This window comes from Nycticebus coucang, chromosome 4 (assembly GCF_027406575.1).
Source record: "Nycticebus coucang isolate mNycCou1 chromosome 4, mNycCou1.pri, whole genome shotgun sequence".
NCBI lineage: Eukaryota > Metazoa > Chordata > Mammalia > Primates > Lorisidae > Nycticebus > Nycticebus coucang.
The window spans coordinates 29,495,590-29,520,973 of record NC_069783.1 but is presented as its reverse complement, the minus strand read 5'-3'; the positions used below and the strand labels follow the sequence as shown (position 1 = coordinate 29,520,973).

The window sequence follows — 25,384 nt, the reverse complement described above, 5'->3', positions numbered from 1 at the left end:
GGCTGTGTCTTTGCCTAAAAGAGAGTCTCAAGTATTGTCATCACTCTGTCAAAGCTGGAGGGATGGCTGGGCGCAGTGGCTCATGCCTGTAATCCTAGCACTTTGTGAGGTTAAGGTGGGCGGATTGCTTAAGTTTAGGAGTTTGAGACCAGCCTGAGCAAAGGGAGACCCCACCCTTCTCTACTAAAAATAGAAAAATTAGCTGGGCATGGTGGCAAGCATCTATAGTCCCAACTATTTGGGAGACTGAGACAGGAGGATGGCTTGAGCCCAGGAGTCGGAGGTTGCTGTGAGTTAGGCTGAGGCCATCATGCTCAAAAAAGAAAGAAAGAAAAAAGAAGCAAGGCTGGAGGGATAAGATGGAGGAGGGGTGTTGAGGGAAAACAGGGGCTTCTGGGAAAATGTGGGAACTGGCCCCAAGACAATGGACCAAAATTAAAATTTGCCAGTGGAGTCAGCCATATTGGGCACTTGCTTCTGGCCCACACAGGGCATGTAGTCAATTAAAGAATTTAATGGAAGGAGGCACTTCTCCAGGGGCCCCTCAAACATTTTGCCCTCTGTCAGCTGAAGAACTGGGTCAGAAAGTGCTCTCCAAGCAAGGGTCAGGATGGCCCTTGTGGCTTCTACCGTGGACCGTAGACACTCTGGAGAGCAGCAACAAGGCTGTCTGACTGGCACTCTGGGCACAACATTGCATGGAGGTGGCCTTGCCAGGGCTCTTGGGTTTCTCCTGGGCTGTACAAGGCAGAGGATTGATGCATCTGCTGTGTGGTGCGTGCTTTCTTCAGGCCGCTTGTCAGACCATTCTGCAGAGGCTGGAACCTTTCAAGACAAAGAATCCCAGTGGCTCCTGGGAAGACTGGGTGAGTCTGAGCAGATCTGCTTTCTTTGGCATGTGAGAGGAAAATCAACAACAGGGCTTCTTTTCTGGCCCAAAACAAGCATAGGAGATAATGATCTAGTGAAACAGACAAAGAGAAGATGAGGGGGTCTGTGTGACGTCACAGGATGAATAAATGCTCAGCCTTGCTGGGTCCCTTTCTCTGTGCCGTTCAGAGGTGAGGGAAGTTATCTGAGGAACTTTTTGATCCATGATTTTGACAGCCTGTGGGAATTGGGGATTCGGCCGCCCTGCTCAGCATGCCCTGCTGGGATATCTTGGCTCGCCTGGACCTGGTCCTATGCCCCACTTGTTTGGGAGCATCACTGAGCCTGGTTTTCTTCAAACCCTCACCTCTCAGAGAGCTGCTCCCAACAGCCCATCCTTCCAGCTAGCCCTGTAGTCTGGGTCCACTGAGACTCCATCTCTGAGAAGGCAGGGTAAAGACATCACCAGAGAGCCTATGTCACTCCCGAGATCTCAGGAGGGACAGAACAAACACTCATGCTAACAGTGAGCCCAGTCCTCTGACTTCTGGATCAGAGGGCTGCGAGTCAGAAGTTCTGAGGGAAGCCACAAGGAAGCCTCCTCAGGTGGGAGGCCGCGGCTCCTCCACCAAGCAGAGACCACCTCAGCTTGCTCATCCCCCTGAGCTGAGCTGGAGAGGGAAACTGGGCCCGGCAGTGACACAGCCAGTGTGCAGTGTGTGGCCAACTCAGAGAGCACAGGTCAAAATACATTCTCCTCTCAGACTCTCCTCTCTTCTCATGCCTCACATGACCTTCTCTTCCCATACTCACAGATACTGTTTGCGTGAAAGCCACGTGGATGTAGTTTGGGGTTGATGGTTTGGGCTGTCAGAAGGATTTGATAGGCAATTTAAACATTTTCAACAACAACCTTGAAATCAATTCTCTAACGTCTCACCTGTTGATCTGAGCTTTGTTCTCAACCACCAGCCATGTAGTCCGGTGGTCTTTATAAGCTGCTAACCCTGATAAGTGAGCCACAGTCACAACACACACACACAAACCCATGTGTATACAGGCGCACACACACATTATATGACAAGTGTGGATCTTAGGTCAAAATCTTTTTCTCTAAGCCTTAGTTTTCTCATCTGTAAAATGAGGATAATAATAGTGCAGCTTTCACTGGGTGGTAGTGAATACTAATATATTAAGTAAGATGATGTGTGTGGAGAGGCAGATGTAGCAAGTGGTACATAGTGAAGAACACACCTCGACTCTTTATTGTCATGCTAGTGTTGGGAACAACCCCTCCCCGCCCCAAATCCCATTAGCTAGTTAAAGAGATAGGGTAGAGGGATAGCATTATGGATAGCAAAGTATAAATAAAGGCACAAGCTATATGTTAAGTATCAAATGAGTGCAATGAAGTTGCTTTTGTAATGGCCAGAGTGGGGAGTCATCCCCAAGAAGAGGTAAGTGGACAGGCATGTTGGAGATACTTGTTGAGGGGAGAAAGGATTTGGACAGGTGCAGGCAAGGAACATGATTGAAGGTGCAGAGGTGTGGGAACACGGGAGGGTTGGGAGAGTTAGCACTAGAGTTTGGCTGAGGTGGCCATGGTGGGCTGCAAAAGGCCAATGAGAAGGCTGTGGTCCTTAACATCAGGCATTTTCTATCTAGGCAATGGGGGGGTCATCGGAGGCGCTAGAGTAGGGCAGAGACATGGTCAGTGTGGTATGTTAGAGAGATGATGCAAGGTGGGAAGACCAGGTAAGAGGCTGGGATAGTACCCCAGGTTCCAGGTTGTGAGGACCTGGTGCAGGTAACGGGGTGAGCAAGTGAGATTAGGTGTGGATGTGGGAGTCCCAGTGATGAGTGACTGGCTTCCAGAGGAGAAGCTCATGCAAGCTGGGGCAGGTCAGGGCCCCTTCCTGATGGCCATCTCCTTTCCTCAGGTCACAGAGGCCTACGTGAATGCAGTGAGCCTGTCTGCCACTGGGTTTTATAAGTAAGTATGACGTTCTAGGGCATCTTCTGGTGTGCTGTCATCCTCACCCCCAGGACCCCTCCCTCACTGAGTCCTGCCATCAGAGGGCAGGAGAGAGCAGCTCCAGGGAAAGTCTTATCTCTTCAGGGAACTTCTACTGATTTCAGTCCAAAGATGCTGTAGTCTGAACTCTGTGGGATTATAGAACTATGCGCCACGCTGGCTCTGGTTCTGGCCTCAAGGTGCACTATTTCACTTGGGGAAGTCAGTGGTTTCCTTTGAACCTGTTTCCTTGTCTGTGATGTGCTGGGTCAGCCACCTTCCATTCCTCTCTCAGCGTTCTTCTGCAAGAACCAGGGTGTCTGGAGTTCTGAGTTAGCCATGGTGCTTCTTTGTCCTGTGCACTGGTTTTCTTTATAGAGGCTTTCCCTTGAAGGAATGAGAGCAGGATTCAGAGCATGTGGTCTGTTTCCAACATACAGTGAACTTTAGAAGAGGGCATATATCTTCTGAAACTTTAAAATTCAATAGCAGTGTGAATAGCTACCAGGCCTTCTGACTTAGAAGCTGTGAAAAGATGTGGTCACATTTACTGTCAGTCATAATGTTTTGGCCACCTCTGGGACATTTTATTAGGACAGTTTCTTTCACAGATCACTAAATTTGGAAAAGATTTCAATGTTTGCTTTAAAATGTCTTTTATGAGTATGTGAACATACATATGATATATGATAACATTATAATATAATAATATAACATATAGAACAGATTTTATATATCTAAATAAAACGAGTGAATGTTAACACATTATATATATTAGGCAGAAAAATGTTTTACCGATGCCCCCTGGGTTATACAATACAGGCAGACCAGGGTTACAAGTGAGATAGGTTCTGTAGGTTTGTTCTTAAGTCAAATTTGTATGCAAGTTGGAACAGGCACTATCACCTATAATAGCTTCCACTCATAAGTTAAAGTAGTACGTCAGTTGGATATTTGTAACTCAGGGACTTAGTATAATAGCCTCTGTTCATAAGTGTGAACTGTATATAAGTTAGATGTTTGTAACTCGGGGACTGCCTGTGTTCAACCTACATAAACACAAACTCATGAAGATTTTTCTCCCAATTTCCTATGACATTTTTGGAGTTTGTAAAACTTAGGTTTTATAAAGGTGAACCCAGAAGAACATGGTGAAATCTGAGGTCAAGAAGTTGTCAATTTCTCCTGGGACAAGTCTTTTCCCTCAGTCTTGTATTGGTTTTGTTTCTGTGCAGATTCTGGTGGTATCAGTTTGTTATTTCTGTGTCATGTATAGAATCACATAGATACAGTGTGCTATAAACTCTGAGTGGGTGAACACGCGTACACACACACAAGTACATACATACACATATATGACTTGTGCAAAATTGGGAAGGTACTCAGGATTGCCAAAAACTGTATAAGGGAGCATTTGTTTCTATTAATAATATTTTCCCTCAAATCCCTTGTTGAGCTTTTGAAGGGGCCAGCAGATGGGCAGTGATTGCTTAAAATCACATCCTGGTTGGTATGAGAAGCTGATCCTGTTAACATTCACCTTGAGAAAGGTGAGCCACCTGGTGAGCAGGTGAATTTGTGTGAACAGCCTGAGGGCCACCACAGGCAAAACTTTCAGTTCTGCAGACTTTGGCTTCTAATTTAGTAGATCCTTTGGAGTGTGACTTTCCTGTCCTTTGTGAGCTCAGACAAACCTGTCACCTCTGTTTCTACCATGTAGAGGCTGTACAGAATGATTATAGAAGGAATATTGACAAAATAAGGGAGAGATGAGGCAAAATGCTCTGCAATGTCTAGTTTCGTTACAGGTTCAAATTGTTCCAAACACATGGACAGCCACATGAAAAAGAAACTTTTAGGGTTTAAAGATTTTGAAGGACAAGCTATCTGTATGTATTGGGTTAGGGGGAAGCAGATGTGTTCATATTAATACAGGGGGAGTATCTTCTCTTTGCTCTCCCAGGACACCTAACCTTGGCTACAGCTTTGAGACAAACTCTGGGAATCCCTTCCACTACTTCAGCTATGGGGTGGCTTGCTCTGAAGTAGAAATTGACTGCCTAACAGGGGATCATAAGGTAAGACATTCACAAACCTTTAGTACTAAGGGAGAGAAGAGAATAGCATGTTATTTATGGACATTGAAATTTGAATTTTGTGTAAATTTTACTTGTCATAGAATATTCTTCCTTTTGTTTTTCTGGTCATTTACTAGTATAATTATTAGCCTATAAGTCCTACAAAACCAGGGCTCAATAGTTTGTTGACTCTTCTTTACATGATGTATCCAGATTGGAGTTTGAAGCCCCAGGTCCCTGGCAACCTGCCCTCACTGCTCACGCATGAATGTGCGTAGTTACTTCTGATTACCAAGAGGTCATTGCTGCTCCCCATCCCCTACCTAGCTGCTAAGAACTCAGATTTCATGCCTGAGCAAGCCCAGAGCTTTCTGCTTTGGGAAGTACTATTTATGCTTGCACTTACAGGCTGAGGGTCACCAAAACCATCTGCCATATTGCAAGCATCCCTTCCTTCTGAAACTGCTTCCATTTTGTGTCTACTTTAGAACCTCCGCACAGACATCGTCATGGATGTTGGCTCCAGTCTGAATCCTGCCATTGATATCGGGCAGGTAAGTCTCCCAGGGGACCAAGGTGGTGGCAAAATAGGCCGCCGATGTGCCTCATCCCCTGCTAGGGTCACCAGCTGCAGCACATTGTCCAACATTATCTTTAGGCAGATCAGAACATGGTACCTAGGGAGTCTCCCCAGAGTGGGATTTAGAATAATGATAGCCCACCTTGCATTCAAGGCAGAAAGTAAATCAATATGGATTGACTTAAAAAGGCCGCAACCCCTCGGAGAATGAGATGGTGAATGGAGAAACACTGGACACACAGGCTGAGGGCAAGCACAATGTGGCATGGAGACTGAGTTTGGGATCGATGCCCAGGAAGTGAGGTCTCAGGTCAGAAGGTTCCTTCTCCGTTCTCATCCCTCTTCCACCCAGAGCAGCTCTGTGCTCCAAAAAGTAGACGCTGCCACTCAGGGGGTGGTGAAGGGCCCTGGGAGCAAAAGACAAGGGCTCAGGCCGGAAGAGCAAAGGGATGGCCCAAGGAAAATCACTTCAGGAACACATAGGGTTGTTGAGCAGAATAGGTGAAATGGGAGAAGACAGAGGGAGGAATCAAGAGTTAAAGTATTGAGCACTACTTAAAAATGAGCAATTACTGAGTATGCAGAAATGTAGTCATTACTTAACTCAACCACTGAGGAGCCCCTATGGTTGACCAGCCCCTACTATGAGGAATGAGTCAAGGCAGGCACTGATGATTAGCAGCCACTCTCTCCCCAAATCCTCATTCCACTATGGTGGTCACACTTATCCCCCTTCTGAGCAGGTGGCTGGGAGAGCAGACATGTGGGCCAACCTAGCATGGCAGGTGCCCAGCTACCACAGGGGCACTTTTCCCCAGAGGATAGGCAGGGGTTGGCATTCAAAAGGCTGGAGGTAGGGCCCAAGTAATCTGCTATCCAAGAAATTCCTCCTATGAGCTTGCTTCTCAGCTTTGAGTCCCCATTTTCCCAGTGGGGACATGGGAAGAATATCTCCAACTGCACTGCTGCAGGTTTAGTGGAAAATACGCCTACCACTGTGTGACCCTGACAAGCTCTAAAACTGAACTTCGTTCAGTGTCAATGTCTTTGCTCTGCCTGAGCCAAAGCCTGGAGCAAGTCCAGACAGGTTATACTGGGGCAGAGGCAGGAGCCAGCTGAATAGTAGCTGGCTGTTTTAGCTTCCTTGTGTTCACTGTGGCAAGTGCCATCTGTCCTCAGGGAGGAGGGAGTCAGGGTACCCATGGTTTCTGTCTGTCCTGCAGGTGGAAGGGGCATTTGTCCAGGGTCTTGGGCTCTTCACTCTGGAGGAGCTGCACTACTCCCCGGAAGGGAGCCTGCACACCCGTGGCCCCAGCACCTACAAGATCCCTGCATTTGGCAGCATCCCTGTGGAGTTCAGGGTGTCCCTGCTCCGTGACTGCCCCAACAAGAGGGCCATCTATGCATCCAAGGTTTGTGCTGCCATCTTATTTGTCCTGTGGGAGGCCATGAGGGCATGGTGAGGGGGCCTCAGCCACCCACCTGGTGGATCTGCAAGTGGTACATCTTGAGAAGGGAAGAGGTTTGACAGCCTTGATGAAGGCAGTAGGGCAGTCCTGACTGAGAACCAGTAGATGGTTGAGGACATGACCTGAGTGCGGTTGAAGCCAGCTCCTTTGGGTGGACTTAGGATTCCTTAACCAGATCCTGGAGGTTAAATCCTGGCCCACACCCATATCTCAGGCCTGCATCCCTGGTACTTGATCCTCAGAGATGACTGCACAGACTCAGCATCACTCTGGTCCCGTGAGATCGGTGCATTCACAGCAGAGGCTCGCAACTCTGTGCACACCCTTTCACATCCTTCTGTTGTTGAGGCCCACCCTGAAGACTAGACCAATGTGCCTGGAGGATTGTGAATAACTGTCCTCTGTTTTTTCTCTGTCTCCAATAAGTATGCAAAAATGATTGAAAATTGATTTTCTGATCCATGTAGTTCTAGGTCAGAGAAGGAAGATTGGAAACCAATGAAACACCCCTTTGCTCATTGCATGGTTTACTTTGTGTGTGTGTGAGACACATTTTGACCCTTGCCATTGGCTCTCACAATTCACCATGCATTGGAGTCATTGTGGCTTATGATAAAAATGCACTTGTATGGGGCCCACCCCCAGAAGTTTTGAATCGCTAGGTCTGGGGTAGGACCCTGGGATATGCAATCATCCTTAGTGATTCTGATAGACGTGGTCTGTTTGATGCTTAGGGGAGAGAAAAACAACCCTCTGCTAGAAAGTGTTTTAATTCTTATTTGTCATTACACCTGTCATTCCAGCAGATGCTGTAAATATGATGATGGTGCCTGTAAATGTTGGAGCCAGAATTACAGGTGGATTATTCCTTAGGCTATTGACTGAGGAAAGGGTTATGATGATATCAGATTTTGTGCTCTATAAAATATAATTATCTATGATAACTTTAAATGGAACATTATATTTGTGTGGTGTCACCAGAGAAAGTCCTATGGCAAGGGTTAAAAGAAATATGCCCTATGAGGTACAGTCATTTACTACCTGATTATTCTCGGCCCCTGATTATTAATTTCAAATGTGTCTTCCTGCTGTGTGTGGTGTGGCCCCCTAATGGGGCTTCCCTGACACCACTATCCTTGGCTGGTACAGGGGTTGCTGCTTGGTCAGTGTGGTGACATGAAGACTGGGGCCTGTTGCCTGACCCCTGCCCTGTTCCCTGTCCATTCAGGCTGTCGGGGAGCCACCCCTCTTTCTGGCTGCTTCCATCTTCTTTGCCATCAAGGATGCCATCCGTGCGGCTCGAGCTCAGCACACAGATAATAATGTCAAGGAACTTTTCCAGCTAGACAGCCCTGCCACCCCGGAGAAGATCCGCAATGCCTGTGTGGACAAGTTCACCACCCTGGTATGATGCCTTTCCTGTACCCACTCAGTTGGGGGAGGTTGGGGGAGGAGGCTGGCAAACTGCAGAGAAGGTTCTGCAAAGAGGACAGATGTTGGCTCTCTGTCAACTGGGCCATCCTGTGTCAATGGCTTCAGTCTGCAGTGTGAGGTGCCCACTTACAGGAGAAGAATGAGAAACGCCATTAAAGCTGCAGCTTGGAAATAGGCCTAGAGACGGGAGGAATGCATGGTGCACAGTCGTCACAGATCTATCATTTTCCATCTAGATAAGGGGGATGCATCAAAGTCTGGAGAGCTTAATATTTGGTGTTGGTCATAGGCATTTGGGGGATCTTTCTTTGTTAAAGGCACAGATAGAGGGGAAAAGAGGGAACATTTAGATAGATCAAGCACATTTATTCATGTACCATGCTGACACAGGGACGCACAGGTGTCCTGGAGGACTTTGCACCCAGATGATTATGTTATGTGGTCATCAATTACTACCTTGAAGGTATATGCAGCAGAAAGTAGCAGAGGAATTCCATAGTCACTGGAATCACTTTGGGAAGCACCTATGTGATATTTTTAGTGGGCAATGCCTGACAAAAGAAGGCTATTGTAGGATTCCAGCTCCTCCCACTGCTGGAATCTCAGAACCAACTCCGCCTCTGAGTTGTGCTGAGAGGCACAACTGCATTTACAGGGCTCCCCAATTGCTTTGCAACCAAGATTGGGTTCCTCCTGGTGCTCAGGTTGGGCTTCCTTCCTTTGAAATCTGATAGGTCTCTGGATTTAGAGGTGAAGTGGGGACCATGAGTTCTAGGCATAGGGAGGATATGGGAGGCCCCCAGGCAGTACGTCTGCCATCCCTAACCTCAGCACTGTGGTTGAAGGAGGCATGCCAGTCTCCATTCAGGCCCCCTCAGGTCTACCCATAGTTTTAGCTGTGGGGTGAGAGCCACACAGACCATCTGGGCAGCTCCCAGGCAGCGAGGATACCCATAGCCCACCCTGGCCCCCAATGTTGACAGTTACCCAAACCCCATTTCCCTGAGAGCAGGAGTGCTGTGTCGCTCCCAAGAGGTTTACACACTTGGCAAGGTTAGTACCTCACAAATAATCTGATGCAGAACTCTATTTATTTACTCTTTTTTTCTCTTTTACTGATACATAGTATTTTACATGTTTATAGGGTGCATGGGAGTGTTTGTTACATGCATAGAACGTGCAATGATCAAGTCAGGGGATTTGGGGTATCTATCACCTTGACAAACCTTGAGTGTTTGTCATTTCAATGTGTTAGTATCATTTCAAGTCCCCTCTTCTAGTTACTTTCAAATATATAAAATACTCTTGCTAAATATAGTCCCTCTATTCTGCTATCAAACATTAGAACTTATTTCTTCTATCACTTCTCGGCCTTTTGGCTAAGATCAAGTGTAGAACTTATTTCTTCTAACTGTAGGTTTGTACCCATTAAACAACTTCTATCCCCGCTCCCATCCTCACTCTCTTCTCAGCTTCTAGTATCTTATCATTATGTTCTCTATGTCCATGAGATCTAGTTTTTTAGATCCTACATATGAGTGAGAGAGAACATGCAATTTTTGTCATTATTTTACTTAATGACCTCCAATTCCATCCATGTTACTATAAATGACATAAGTTCGTTCTTCTTTATGGTTACATAATATTCCATTATATATATATATATATATATATACACACACACACAAAAACAGAATATATCTATACATAGAATATCTATATATACCTACACAGAATATGTATACACACATACTATATCTATACACACACTATATAGATATACACTATATTTATATACACACACTATATATATATATATACACACACACACACACACACACACAACACATTTTCTTCATCTGCTCACCTGGTGATAGACACTTAATGGTGATTCTGTATCTTTGCTATTGTGAATAGTGCTGTGATAAATATTTAAATACAGGTATCCCTTTGATATACAATTTCTTTTCCTTTAGATAAATACCCAGCAGAGGGATTGCTAGATGACATGGTAGTTCTAATTTCAGTTTTTTAAGAAGTCTTCATACTGTTGCCCATAGTGGTTGTACTAATTGACACTCCCATCAATGGTGTATGAGTTCCCTTTTCTCCACATCTTTGCCAACATCTGCTATTTTTTGTCCTTTTAATAGCCATCCTAACTGTGGTGAAATGATGTTGTGGTTTTGATTTGTACGTCCTGATGATTAGTGGTATTGACCATTTTTTTCATGTATCTGTTGGCCATTTGTATGTTCTCTTTTGAGAAATGCCTCTTTATGCCCTTTGTCCATTTTAATGGGATTATTATTATTATTTTACTATTGTGTTCTTTGAGTATTCAATTATTTGTGAGGTCCCAGACCTCTGTAAGGTCCCAGACCTAAAACAAAAACTTTTTCCTATGTTAAAACACACCAATGACTTTAAAATCCCTGCCATGGAATCATATAAGCAGCTGATTCTATAAGCCAATCATGCTTTTTAAGGACTACGAGTACCACGTAAGATGGGACCACTTCTATATGGTTCATTACCGTATCTCCAGAATCTAATAGGGTGCCTGCCCATGGAACACACTCAGTAACAAGCAGTGAAAGACCTGGAGGTTCAGGGGCCCTGCCCTGGGGTGATCCTCACGTCTGGGATTGCAGGGTGGCGTTTTGTCCTGGAATGATGGTTGACAGTGGTGGGAGGGGCATGTGCAAGAGGGTGGGAGGGGCACAATCAAAAGGCCTTGGCAATGAGAGCTCTGCCGTTCCTTCCTAGTGTGTCACTGGTACAAAAGAAAACTGCAAGCCCTGGTCGCTGAGGGTCTGAAGAGAACGTGTCCAGCAGAGACTTCTTCTGCTGTGCTGGGTCTTCCATGGATCGAGAAAGTTGCAGGATGACAAAGCTCTGATGATTCACCAGGATGGCATTTGGAAGAAAAATGAATGCATTGGAAGATTTTGATCAAAAATATGACTTGCAAGCATAATGATAAGCAAATTTAGAACTGATAGGCCTAACTGCTGAATATGTGTTTATGGTCATTTCTTTCTATTTTAATCATGTATTTGAAGTAGGTTTAGGATGAGTTCATGCTGCATCCTCCCTCACTGGACAGCCTGCATAGCTAGCTTTAAGTTCTGCTGATACCTGTCCCTCGAAGAAGATTCCCACAAATCCACAGAAGCTTAGACCAAAGATACTCTAAATCTGTGTGCCTTCCTCATAAAGCCTTTTCTTCAAACCAATAAACATTATCTCATAAGCTCATATCTATACTCAAATTTTGCAGTGAAGTCTAGGGTGAATTAAAACCTCTAACTACTTCTAAGTCCTTGGAGAGAATAGAGAATTGAACAAATTCAAGGTTAATTGGATCCAATTTTTAAAAGCTACATAAAGTAAGAATACCCCAGAATGCAAAAATCCAACTATGATCAGTTACTGAGCACCTTCAGTGTGCTGGATCCCTCTTTGTATATTTTCAGAAGAAAAAAAAAGGGTTAGGTTTGAAAATCTTGTTCATTTGAAACCAGAGTAATCTCCACCTACAAATGGTGCTAACAGAATCAAGATCAGTCAGAGGAAAGAGCATCAAGGAGCCTGGGTTCTCATCCTGACTGGGTCTAACCATCTCTGTGATCTGGGACTTCCGTTTCTCCTTCCTGTGCTTCATTTTACCGTGAAATGAAAGGGCTGGACTGGAATAATCTCTAAGGTCTTCTCTTTCTCTAAAAGTCTATAAATACATGACCCGAAAACTCCAGTTATATAAGGGATCAAAGAGTTGGCTTTCTTACTATTCTATGCTATTCCCTCAGATTCCTGTGGTTGATAAAGAGAACAGGAGAAAAACAAACACCCCCTTTTGTTGCTCTAACAGGTGATTTCATCCCTACATGGTGCTGGGTGGATGATGTGACATGGCCATGTGCCTTCACCATGTAAAACACCCAGCCTCTGCCAGACAGAGCCCATGGCTCTGACCCCAGAAGGAGGATAGTGGACATAATACAGCAGAAATGGTGCTTGATGTCATTAATAAGCTGTCAGCTGGTTGGCACGGGAAAGATACTTATCAATCACCATAATCACACCAAATGCTAGTATCTTCCAAATCTCAGCCACCCTTCATTTCTTGGAAACACACACTAAACACTCACATAACACCCCACCATCCCCCGCCCTGGCATTTCCTTAAAAATTTCCCACCTTCATAGTATTCCAGATACCCTGGCTGTTTTCAGCTTGGTCAAAGCTGAAGAGCTTTAAGCACCAAGCAAGTATTTACACTGAGATCCATGCAGGTCCATTTCAGATGATGTTTCTGGATGTTCTGGGGCAAGGCCTGAGGCTTGTCACTTGTTATCAGTGAGGCCTCTCAGGGCTATTCAATGACTCTGCCTTCCAGGCATATGCTTTGTGAACTATAAAGTACGGTGTTATTCTGAGGTGCTGCCTCTTGGACTGTTGTCTCAATCTGTAAAGTGCAGGTGTCTTCTGTGGGTGCTTGGGCTTTTGGGTGCTGCCCAAGTCGACACTGCCTGTAGTATAGCCTTCAGCCTGCAGAGGGCAATAGAGGATAGAACATGAGGCAATGTCCCCCAATGGGCCCAGCAGCCCCACGTCTATGGTTAGTCACTAGGAGACTGATTTAAGATCTCTACATAGACCAGATGTCCTCAAAGGCCTCTCCAAGAGCTGGATTCAAAGCTGCCTTAGGGTTTTAAATCAACAAATGTCTCAAGGGTGCTTCCCCAAAATGTGCTAGCCATTGGAGTCTGAGTTTCAGATAAATGGCTAGCAGGGGATATGTGATTCCTATTTTGGGAGCATTTGCAACTTGCCATGAGCCAAATTTAATACTTTCCCTGCAGAGTCTCATTCAATCCTCCCAGTGACCTTATGAGATAGATACTCTAATTGCGACCACACAAAGGAGAAGTCCTGCCCAGGCCCATGCCAAGGGGCTTACTCAAAGACGTTTGTGCCTAGGAATTCAGCACAGTCTGTGGGCAGCCCCGTGGCCTTGCAGATTGGGAAACCTGTTGTCTATTGGAAGTCAATCTGCCTGTCAGAGTGGACACCTGCCAGCGAGGCTCATGGAGGCAGGTGGAGGTATCAGAATGCCAACCCATTCACCTGTGAGCAGGGCTGGGGTTCCCCTGTCTGCGTGGCCAAGCTGCTAAGCTGCTATAGTGGTGGCTGGCAAGCCTCATCCTCTCCCAGAACCAGGTGGTGGGAGGCCAGGACAGGAGGACAGGATGGAGGCTGTAGGAGGAGCCCTGGGCAAGGATAAGGATGGAAATAGTCCCAGCTGATTGATTTATGACTGGGAACATCCCTGAGCTGAAGATATTTTTATCTTTAGCTAAATAGGGAGAAACAAGTCCATTTACTGCCTATTTTGGATCCTGGGACAAGAATATTTATGATGCACAGCTTCCTTAAACTGGCGAGGCACATGGTCACCCTGGTGCCCTTTCGTTCTCTAGGCTGCAGTGGGGGAGTACACTTCCCTAAGGCAGGACACAGATCCTATGACAATAAGGTCATCTGAACCAAGCAGCCCACTGATGGGAGTGGAAGTGTCACTTCCCAAAGGGATTCTAGCATCACCTCTGCCCTTGAACTGCACCTCCCTGGCCTGGTACAGTCCCCTGCACCAACTTGGCATCCTGGAACTGGAGGGACCCTGATGACCACCAAGCACAGGCTCCTTGTTTTAGAGATGAGAAACACAAGCCAGCAGAGAGTCATTGACTTTGCTAGGGTCCCACGGCCATTTAGTGGCAGAGCCAGGCTTGCAATGAGGCCTCCTGGCTCCTCATTCAGTCCTTCTAAAGTACACCATATGCCACTTTGTCAAATGAGCTTTCTCTCATGTAAGCTTTGGGTAAGGGAGCTGGAGCATAGGATGGAAATGTAGTTACACTGGTTGGGAAGAAGAGAGGGAGAGGGTGCTTGGGGCTTGATGTAAACACAGTGGTGAGGAGAGGCATGGGCTCCCGTGCCTGTATGTGCCTGCATGTCTGCTCCTGTGACAGGGTGCCAAAACGGGATTCTTTCCTCAGTTCCACAGATGGGGAACAAAACATTAAGTTCCAGAACATCCTCTCATTCCCAAGGGAGGTGCTGCACCTAAACCATCTACATAAGACTTACAGAGAGGGTGGCTGGAAACAGATTTTGGCACCATTATCTCATCACCCACCTCAAGGAAATAAAGAATTGAAGTACAGAGTTTGAGAGATTGGGCAGAGAGGTTTTCTTTGAAGATATCATAGCAAGCTGTGAGGTCTCGCTGCCAAAGAGGAGAGACAGTGTGTTTGAGGGGTCTCCCCTGCAAGGCTGGAGAGGGGACTTTAGAGTGGGCCACTCAGAGACTCAAACCACAAGGGAAGCAGTGGCTGGATCAGACGGGGCAGCAAGAAGGGGGTGAGAGCGAGTGGCATTTCTTGCATTGGCAGGGCGGCAACGTTACCAAGGTGGCTATACTGGAGGGACTGCCTGGAGGAGGCGCTACAACCTCAACAGCCCCAGGATCAAAATAGCTTCGGGCCAGCTTGCCCAGAACAACCTAGGAGAAATACATGTCCTTGCCCTGCCTCTTCTGTTCCAGTATAAATCACTTCACTGCATGCAAACTTTTCACAGGGAGGAAAGTAACAGAGCTCTCTACTACGCCTCTGTGGCTGCCCGAGAGCATGACCCAGGGTCCCTTTCCTGTGATTCATTCCTGAGTGTTGAGGGGCAAGGCATATGATTGGTGGTAGGTGGGCTGCTCCCACTGTCCTGATGTGTTCCTGCATCAGCCCTGAGAGCATAGAGCAGGCATCCTCAAACTATTTAAACAGGGGGCCAATTCACTGTCCCTCAGATGGTTGGAAGGCCGGACTATAGTTAAAAAAAAAAAAACAAAAAAACTATGAACAATGCACATATGCACACCGCACATATCTTATTTTGAAGTAAAAAAAAACAAAATGAGAACAAATACAATCACACCACCTCACATGGCCTGTGGGCCGCAATTTGAGGACCCCTGGCATAGAGCATTCTGAGGGTCTGAGTGGCATGTGGCTTGCTGCCCTCTCCTCCCACCTTGCCATCTCCATCACATCCTAGCAGGGCTCTTCTATTCAGCCTGCCATCCTGATCTAGGAGCTGTCAACAAATGTTGAACAGGCCCATGTACATGCTGTGTTCTTCCCTCACTAGGCACTGTATTTCGAGGGTCCTCATGGCTGGTGATGTCCTCGCCAGGCATTACCTTTTCTTGCTTCCCGACAAGGCTAGACTGAGCAACTGCCCCAGGGGGGAGACACCCAGATGCACAGCCCACACCTAGTATTAGGAGCTGAGAATAACACACATGGATGCCAGACCCTTCTGTCTCTCCTCAGCTTCCCTCTTCTCTCTTGGGCAAGTCGCTTAGCTCCTCTGACCTCAGTCTTTCCATTGGTAGGGTAGACTTGGAATATCACACCTACCCTGCAGGGCGGTTGCAAGGCCAGAAAGAGTAAGCAGGGTTAAAAAGCACTTTGGGGAGTGCAAAGTTATTGCCATTTCCAGGCTTTTGACCAAGGCTTAAAGGGGGAAGCCTGCAGGGAAATCAGACATAAGCTTTTCAAAATTCAGCCAGGAGGGAAGATGCTCAAATGAGTCTCGAATGTCATGAGGTGTGGGGTGATGGGAATCAGGCAGTACACAGACAGCTGTGGTCTTAAACCAGCTAAGAACAGCTCATAATATTATTATATTTGGGCACAAATGATTCAAATGATTGATTATCATGTCTCAGCTTCCCACACTAATGTGGTTTTCCCAGCACACTGGGCTGGGGAGGAGGGCCACCTCTCAGCTCCTCACGGCTAAGTGGCACTGATGAGATTGGGGAAAGATCTTGTCAGCCTCACCCAGCTATCTTCACAAGCCTTTATCAAAAGTGCACAAGGAGGCAGCCTTTCTTTCCTTTCCTATGCTGCTTAATCTGGTCTGATAATGACAACAATGGGCATTCTTACAGCAATTTGCAAGGCGTTCTCCCTTGCAATGTTTCACGTAACTCTTGAACTAAACCTATGAGGTATGTATTACAATCTTACTCATCTTACAAAGAGGAAACTGTGGCTCAGGGGAAAAGGTGATGGGGCAGATCAGAGCCATTGCTTTGAAATTGACTGATGTGTTCCGAACTTGTGTCCTCCACTTAGCTGCGATGTGATCTTGGGCAAATTACTTAAATCTTTGTATTTCTAATTCTTTGTCTGTGAATGGGGATAATGATGGTCTTTCATGGGGTTGTGGGGAGGACGGCATCAGAAAATGCAGATAAAGCACAAAACTCAGTGCTTGGCGCGAAGCTTATTCGTACATAGTGAACAGCTGAGTCCAACTAATAAGAAATAAAACCTGCACTGTGGAGCAGCAAACAGAGAGGAGAGGTTTTAATTGGGTCCTTAGGAACTATAATTTGGGAGACAGAGATCCGGCAAGCAGCTAAATTGTGTTCCATCCGGGTGAGACGGAGCAGGGGCTCATAGAGGTGTTATGTCAGTTTACATAGCTAGGAGGTTTTAGGATACTTTGTTATTGACAATGGCTGATATATAGCCTCGGATGTTTCTGGCTGGTGGTCGATCCATATTGGTGTAGCTGTTTCTTCACACTGGTTTCTCCAGGTGCAGTATAACCAGCTCAGATGGAATGCAGCTCCTGTTACCCTGTCTCAGTTCCACAGGCCAGTTCTCATCTGGGCGTGTGTGTGTGAGTAGGCGTCCATCTCCTGACCTCCTGGCTCCTTTTGGACACCTCGGACACAACCATCTCCATTTGGATTTTCTTTTTCATAGAAGTGACTTAAACATCAATCTCCAGATGTCAAAGTTGGAGCTCTTTCAATGGGGTGGTGCTGACTCTCTATTTTTTTTACATTACATACCTCTGTTGGCATCACACACCCTACTCACACACACCCCATTCACACACTCCCATCTCTCTACCTTCTTTCTTGTTGGCATTCCTCTGGTGTGGTCTCAGAATCCAAGGAAAAGGGGGTACCTGGCTGTCATCAGCAGGAAAGCACCTGCCTCTCAAGGCAGACTCCTAGTCTCAGAGAAACAGAACGGCCACTTCAGAGCAGGAGACAGCTCCAGATGGTGGAGGATGTGGAGCTGCTGATAATGGGGCCCCTTCCTCCATACCCTGGGTGAAGGGCCTGATTCTCAATTAATGACAAGCCTTTCCAAGGCTGGGGGATATATGTACAACAGAATGCATTGGGTCCTGGCCCCTTTCTTCATCTTTCTGGGGAGCCATCAGTCCAGGAAAACTCAAGTAGTAGTGTTCTTTTTCCTGCTGGGGATGGGCCAAGGCTTCTTGCAAGAACCTTGTGCATGTCATAGGCCCCTGAGGATATTGGTGGCAATGGTCCCACGGTAGCTGGTGGCTCTAAGCTGGGGTCTCCTGCAAACAAGTCTGACAACAGCCTGCATCCCATATCTCCACCCCTGGGGGCCAAGAGTGTCAGCTCTTGGGAGATGTGACTGTGGAGTCTTTGGTAATTTATGGCCCTCAGCTGATGAGGAGATTGGCTTGTGAAGAGCTCAGCATTCATGTCCGTAAGCCCCAAAGTCAGGTTTTCTCCTTCCTCCTGTGGACCGGTCAGGTGCTTCTTAGAGGCCAGGTGCTGCCGAGGTTCATGGGCTGCAATGAATACTCTGCTCTGCTCCAGCATTTTAATAAACTCTCCTCTCTTGGGCAAATTAATCACTCCCTGAGCCTCAGTTTCCTCAGCTATTAATGGAGTAGAGTAAGAAATACTGTCAGTGCTGTAAAGTTAAATGAGACCCTTACAGCATCTGGCACCTGTTAGATCCTCCATAAAAGTCAATTCTTTTCTGTTCCAAGATTCCTTAGACGATGCACAAGGATTTTATAAATTTAATGTCCAAATGTGTTTATACTGTGTATTTGTAGTAGACACTGTTGCAAATCAAATCCTTTTATTGAGGCTGGGAGTTACCAGTTCCTATAAATGTTGGCTGCTGACAGACTGCAGGGGTCCTCAAACTTTTTAAACAGGGGGCCAGTTCACTGTCCCTCAGACCATTGGAGGGACGGACTATAGTTTAAAAAAAAAACTATGAACAAATTCCTATGCACACTGCACATATCTTAATTTGAAGTAAAAAAACAAAACGAGAACAAATACAATCACACCGCCTCATGTGGCCCGCAGGCCGCATTTGAGGACCCCTGACTGAGAATGGTCCTGAGCTGTATCAGAAGCAACCTCTCCTGGTAGTTTGCACACCCTATGCACTCTTAGCCACATCGAGGCAGCTCACAGCTGATACTGTACTGTCCCCTGTAGAGAAGGCTGGACTTGTGCCTCAAGGAGCCACCACCTCCACTGGTTACACAAGTCCTCCCCAGTGCCTCAGGGGCGAGACTGAAACTAGACTCCAGATGAACCCGTATTCTTGCCAAGAATCTTCACCTGCTCTACCCTCCTTCTCCCCATTCTCCTTGTCCTGAGAGCTCTCCCCACAAATCTCTGCATTCAAATCCCTCCTAAGGCTTTGCTTCTTGGGAACCACCTTAATCTGCCCTCTGGCTATTGCATGTCTGGGGATCCCCACTCTACTGTAACGTAATGTGCATGGGAATTCCCAATACATTGGGAAGTGAGGTCAAGTGTGTATGTTCGTCTGATCTTGATGATAACCTAAAATTTCTGCAGAATCTCAATCATTATCCGTGGAGGCTTGCCCCATTCTCACAATAAATAAGGTCCCTGGTTAAAGCATCATCAGTTTCCCCTACTACTCTGTTGAATGCGCCTCTTTTTTTGAGAGAGCGACTGAGCAGCCACACCTACGTGTGTGACCCCACATGTCTGCCTGGCTGTTATTGGCTTTTCGTATGTTAATGTTTACCTGGGTGCTGAGACAATCCTATGGATTGCTCAAATGGTATTAACTGAAGCGTAACATTTTAGAGCTGGAAAAGAACGATCCTTGCAGGGACTAGCCCAGTCTGGGTCCTTCGCTGGGGGTAGGTTTGCTCCTTAGGGAACATTTGCCAATGTCTAAAATGGTCTTTAGACAATTAGGGGAGGGGTGGTAGCTCCTGGAATGAGGCAGGTAGGGTCCAGGCCACTAAACATCAATGCACAGGGCAGCCCCTTGCAACAAAGAATTATTCAGCCTAAAATATCAGTGGCGCTGAGGTTGAGAAAGCTGGATCTAGCCTACCACCTTGACAGCAGAGGGGAGGCGACTGAGGATTCTGGAGGCGGCAGTGACAGAAGTAACACCCAAGTTTCCTGACTTACCCTTTCTGCTGATTCTGTTGTCTCGTTATGTTATCAGAGTATCAGACCTGTGAAGCAAATGTGTGATAACAATCTCGCTACATAACATAAATCTCCTAGTACAAGAATATATCAAGAAATTCTTATTTCTAAATGGACACTCATGAGGTACCCACTCCAGCATAGTAAATTACCTTCCTTGCAAAAAGAATTATAATGGTGATACTCAACCTTCCTATATTTGCTTCTAACCAGGGGCATCCAACCTTTTTTTTTCTCTGTCCAACCTTCTTTTTCTCTGTCGGATGTTGGATTCTCCCCAGTCATGTTTATATATATACACACATATCTTTGGGGACAGAGTCTCATTGTCCCAGCTTAGAGTTGTCTTGGGCCACACATTAAATACACGAACACTAAAAAAAGCTGATGAGCAAAAGAAAAGGTCTGTGGACACTTTCCATAATATCCAACACCACCGATGAGCAAGAAAGTCCTCACAAAATCAGCATGTGGCCCATGGCCCACAGGTTGGACACCCCTGTATTTAATTTCTCACCTGATCACATATTTATTTTGTGCCCTCGTTCCTTAAACCCTTTCTCTGTGTTGGGATAATTATACTCAATAGTGGGATGTCTGATCTGTTAGTCTTGTTTTGAATATTGTGTTTCAAATTGTGTTTCACCAGAGACACTGTGAAGTTTTATCCTTTCTTGTGGAAAGGCTAATTTTTCCTTTAAGAACTTTTTTTCGTAAATAAAAAACAAATGATTACAAACAGGTAACAAACAGAGGCAATATGGAGACATCCTGTGCATATATCCCACTCAGTTCTAAAAATGTTTGTTTGCTCATATTTCTTTTCCATGTAAAAAAAATTAATGTTACAAGTATAGTTGTATTCTCCATTTTATCCTCCCACTCCCAGATTTTCCTCTCTGCCTTGAGGTAATAACTATTTTGAGGTTGGTGTATAACCAATCAGTCATGTTTTATTTATATGTGTATATATATGTATGTGTGTGCATATATATGTATGTGTTTATTTATTTAGGCCTGGAGTCTCCCTCTATCACCCAGGCTAAAGTGCAATGGTATCATCACAGCTCCCAGCAACTTCAAATTCCTGGGCCCAAAGTGATCCTTTTGCCTCAGCCTCCCAAGTAGTTGGGACTACAGGAGCCTGCCACCCTACCCCATGGATTTTTCTATTTTTAGTAGAGATGGGGTCTCACTGTGTTGCTCCGGCTGCTCTTGAGCACCTGGCCTCAAGCGATCCTCCCCCCTCAGTCTCCCAAAGTGCTAGGATTATAGGCGTGAGCCACCATGCCTGGCCAGGGCAGAAGTGGTTATCTTTGGAGGGATGTGGTGCTAGGAGAGAGCAAGGGAGCTTCTTGGAGCTTCAATGTATTCAATGTATTTATCTGGGTGCTGGTTTCCAGGGTGTGTCACTTTTCAAAAATTCATCAAACTAGTCATTATGTTTTGTATATTTTTATGTCTGTGTTAATATTATTCTTCAATGAAAAGTTTCCTTTGGGAAAAAGCCTACATCCGTGTTATATCATGATACTCTCCTGCAACTTGTTTTCTCTACTCAGCATTATGCTTTTAATGTTTATCCACCTTGGTCTGTCTGATCTGGGAGAGCCATGTATCTGTTATGTAGTGCTTCACTGTATGTATATGCCAGTGTTTATTTTTTCATCCCTGTGCTATTGGATGCTTATACTGTTTCCAATCTCCCATTGTTAAAAACAGCACTGTGGTAAACAGCGTTGGACACACACTTCCTTCTGCAATGAATGAGGGTTTTCCTCTAACAGCACATACCCAGATTGAAATTTCTGAGTGTGTCTTCTCCATTCCTTTATTTGCAACTGTCCACTTAATGTTTTAATTGGGTCTCTTATAAATAGTATATATGATTAGTGTGTAGGGTTTGGTCTCTTATGAATAGTATATATGAATAGTATAAATGCCAGGGCATTTAAACATACACACATACTGACAAAACGACGTGTTTGCATTAATTGTGATTAATGATATATTTTAACGTATTTCTATCTTCTCCTTTGGTGTTTTTCTTCTAACTGTATTTAAATTTTTAGCATACACACTTGATTCAGCAAAGCCCATGTTTAATTAATATTTCTATGCTGTCAGCAGTGTGGGAAGTTTAGAATGCATGAACTTTGATTTTCCTCCTCTTCTGCTATGTTTCTATAATCAAGTATTTTAGTTTCCTCTCATTTTAACCTGATGAGTAGCCATTGCAGTTTTTATTCTTGTGCAGTCAAATATTAAATTTTACTCTATACTTACCTTTGTTTTTCTCACTATTGCTTTTATATCCCGCTCCTTCCTTCCTTCTGGGTTCAGTTTCCTTCTTTTAGAAACATGTTCTGAAGCAGTTTTTCAGCCAGAGTTGAAGTATAGTAAACTGTCTCTTTTTTTTTTTTGATAAAAATGTCTTTATTTTGCCCTCATCTCTAAATGATGATTTAGATGGACACTGAATTAGCTGATCTTGATCTATCTGGGTAGATATATTCCCCCAGCCCTTGGAATATATTTCTCTGATGTCAGTTTAATTGTCATTCTTTGTCAGATATATCTTCTCACTCAGTTGCTTTTATTCTATTAAGGTATATATTCTATAAAATAGGCATTCCATTGTCTAGGTAAGAGTTAACTTTTTATTTACTTTTCTTGGAATTCATTCTGTTTCTTCAATCTGAGAACTTGTTTTCAAGTCTGGAAAATGGTGCCTAACATATAGTAAGAACACACAAAAGTTCTCATTATATTTTATGCATAATTCTTTTCTTTTCCCAGATTTTACAGGTTCTCATAGACTAATTCTCTCCTTCAATGTTTGTTGTTTCTTTTTCTTTTTTTTTTTTTTTTTTGAGACAGAGTTCGTTTGTCATCCTCAGTAGAGTGTCATGGCGTCACAGCTCACAACAACCTCAAACTCTTAGGCTCAAGCCATTCTCTTAATCTCAGTCTCCCAAGTAGCTGAGACTACAGGCGCCTGTCACAATGCCTGGCTATTTGTAGAGATGGGGTCTCGCTCTTACTCAGGCTGGTTTCGAACTCGTGAGCTCAGGCAATCCACCGGCCTTAGCCTCCCAGAGTGCTGGGATTACAGGTGTGAGGCAGCACGCCAGCCAATGTGCGTTATTTCTTCGTATGCTTTGCAATTTTTACTTTAAGCCTATCTTCCATGGATATAGTATTTTCTGTGGGGAACTTTTGCTCCCTGGATTGGGGAGCTATCCCTGGAGAGCAGATACGTCTTCTCGGTATCGCCTTTTCATCAGTTTATAGCTTAGCTTCTGCCATGTGTGCTTGGTAAATATAGACCCCATGGGTGGAGTTTTTCTTCCCATAAACTTTTTTTTCTTTTCCTTCTAAGAACTCTGAGTAGATAAAATTCTTCCTTGCTGTTTCTGTGGACCAGTAGGTAGAGTTCCTTCTTTCCCTTCTTCTTGGGAACTCTGAGGTGTTTTCTAACACCAACAATTGATTCTCTGATTCTCCGGATCTCAGAGTGTTCAACAATTTAGTTCAGTTCTGACTTTACCTGGAGTTGGTGAAGACCCAAGATTTGGGGCCCAGTCCCACAAGACTGCCTGCACTTCAGATGCAGTCAAAAGTCTCAGGCCTTCTGTACTTCCAACTAACTGACTATAAATTGGGGTTTCCAAGACTCCTTCCTCAGCTTTAATAATTTGCCAGAACAGCTCACAGAACTCAGGAATACACTTTACTCACATTTACCTGTTTATTTTGAAAGATGTAAATGAACAGCCACATGAAGAGTTTGAGGCCTGATGGGTCCTACGTATAGGAGCTCTGTTCCAGGGAGTTGAGATGCACCCCTCCCCTGACGCATGGATTTGGTCACCAACCCAGAAGCTCCCCAAACTCTGTTGCTTAGTGTTTTTTTTATGGAGGTTTCCTCACACAGGCAAGATCAATTGTGAACAAAATCTTCAGTTCCTCTGCCCTCTCTGTGAGGGTGGGATGATGCTGAAAGTTCTAGGCTTCTGATCAAGGCTTAGTCCTTCTGGTAATTAGTTCCCATTCTGAAGCTAACTAGGTGCCCACCAAGAGTTGCCTTCTTAGAACAAAAGTGATTTTATCACCCAGAAAGTTCCAAGGAATTTAGGTGCTCTGTGTTAGGAACTGGTGATAAAGACCAAATACATGTTCCCTATTATGCCATAGGTACTAATTTTATATAAGATACTAGCCGTCTGCCCCCATCATCCTGAGAACAGCTCACCCTTACTTGTAGGTGTTAAATTCCTCAGCCATGCCACAAAGACCTGTGTTCTGGTCCCCCTGGGTGCTGAGACATCGATTCAGTTCTTGCTCTTGACTTTCTGATTTTGAGTTTCCCCTTTTTTTCTGGAACCTGACAGTTTAGTTTCCCTGTTTTTCTTTTAAGCTCAGTAGGCTGTTAAAAATTATATTATATTTTTTTGGGCGGTGCCTGTGGCTCAAGGGCGCCGGTCCCATACGCCAGAGGTGGCGGGTTCAAACTTAGCCCCAGCCAAAAAAAAAAAAAATTATATTATATTTTCTACAACATTTCTATCCATTTGCAGTAGGAGAAGAATGTTTATTCCCTTAAACCTTCACTTTGCCAGAAGTTGAATCTTTTATTTTTTGTTATTTTTTTGAAACAGAGTCTTACTTTGTTGCCCAGGCTAGAAGGCCATGGCCTCAGCCTAGTTCACAGAAACCTCAAATTCCTGGGTTCAAGCGATCCTCCTACCTCAGCCTCCCGAGTAGCTGGGACTACAGGCACTTGTCACAACACCTGGGTAATATTTTTTCTGTTTTTTTTTTTTTTTTGAGATGGTGTCTTGCTTTTGCTCAGGCTGGTCTTGAATTTCTGAGCTCAACTGATCTTTTTGCCTTGGCCTCCAGAGTGCTAGGATTATAGGAATGAACCATGCCCAGAAATTGAATCTTTTAAGAAGTTATATTCTAAACTCTTTTAGATCCCAACTTGCAATCCTATTTATTTTGTGTATTCATTTGCATCTTAGGGATGACTGCCTCAGCAGTCAGATTCCAAGAATTTAAACAACCTCAGATATCCTACTTTAGTACACTATAGGTTTTCTTGCACTGTCAGAATCCATCATCAATCTATATTTGAAAACATTTCTAGGGGCCATAGTTCAATTCCTAATTGCCACAGCAATTTGTTCTATAAAACAATAGCCATCCATTCAGGCAGCGACCCATTCTTTCAACAAAAATTTAGCACTGGCTACATGTGAGGTGCTGTGCTATGCCCTGAAAAGAAGAGAAAGGTGACCGAGCCTCTGATAGTCCCCTGAGTATCACACGGTCTACCTAGCAGGAGAAATATGTGCACAAACAACCCTAAGGCCAGGTGGACCTTAGTGATGGCTGAAGAGAATCAAGGCAGAGAGCCTGGAGAATTCAGACAAGGGAGCACTCACGTACGGAGGGAAGCAGAGGCGGTTTCATACACGCGGCATTTGTGTTTGCACCAAAGGATGGAGCATTGTCTTCTATCGCTGCTGTAACGAAGTACCAAAGTGTAAAAGATTAAAATAACGCCTATTTATTATCCCA

At 45.0% G+C, this 25,384-nt stretch overlaps 1 protein-coding gene across 1 annotated transcript in view; it reads left to right on the top strand.

The window, feature by feature from the left end:
* The window catches only part of XDH (xanthine dehydrogenase), a 67,535-nt gene extending 55,829 nt beyond the window's left edge, over positions 1–11,706 (top strand). The window contains exons 30-36 of the mRNA XM_053587318.1: positions 792–866; positions 2,811–2,863; positions 4,848–4,962; positions 5,451–5,516; positions 6,766–6,954; positions 8,240–8,416; positions 11,215–11,706. Coding sequence (XP_053443293.1) covers positions 792–866; positions 2,811–2,863; positions 4,848–4,962; positions 5,451–5,516; positions 6,766–6,954; positions 8,240–8,416; positions 11,215–11,265 — 726 coding nt within the window. The 3' untranslated portion in view covers positions 11,266–11,706. The remainder of the gene's footprint in view (positions 1–791; positions 867–2,810; positions 2,864–4,847; positions 4,963–5,450; positions 5,517–6,765; positions 6,955–8,239; positions 8,417–11,214) is intronic.
* The last annotated feature ends 13,678 nt before the right edge of the window (positions 11,707–25,384 follow it).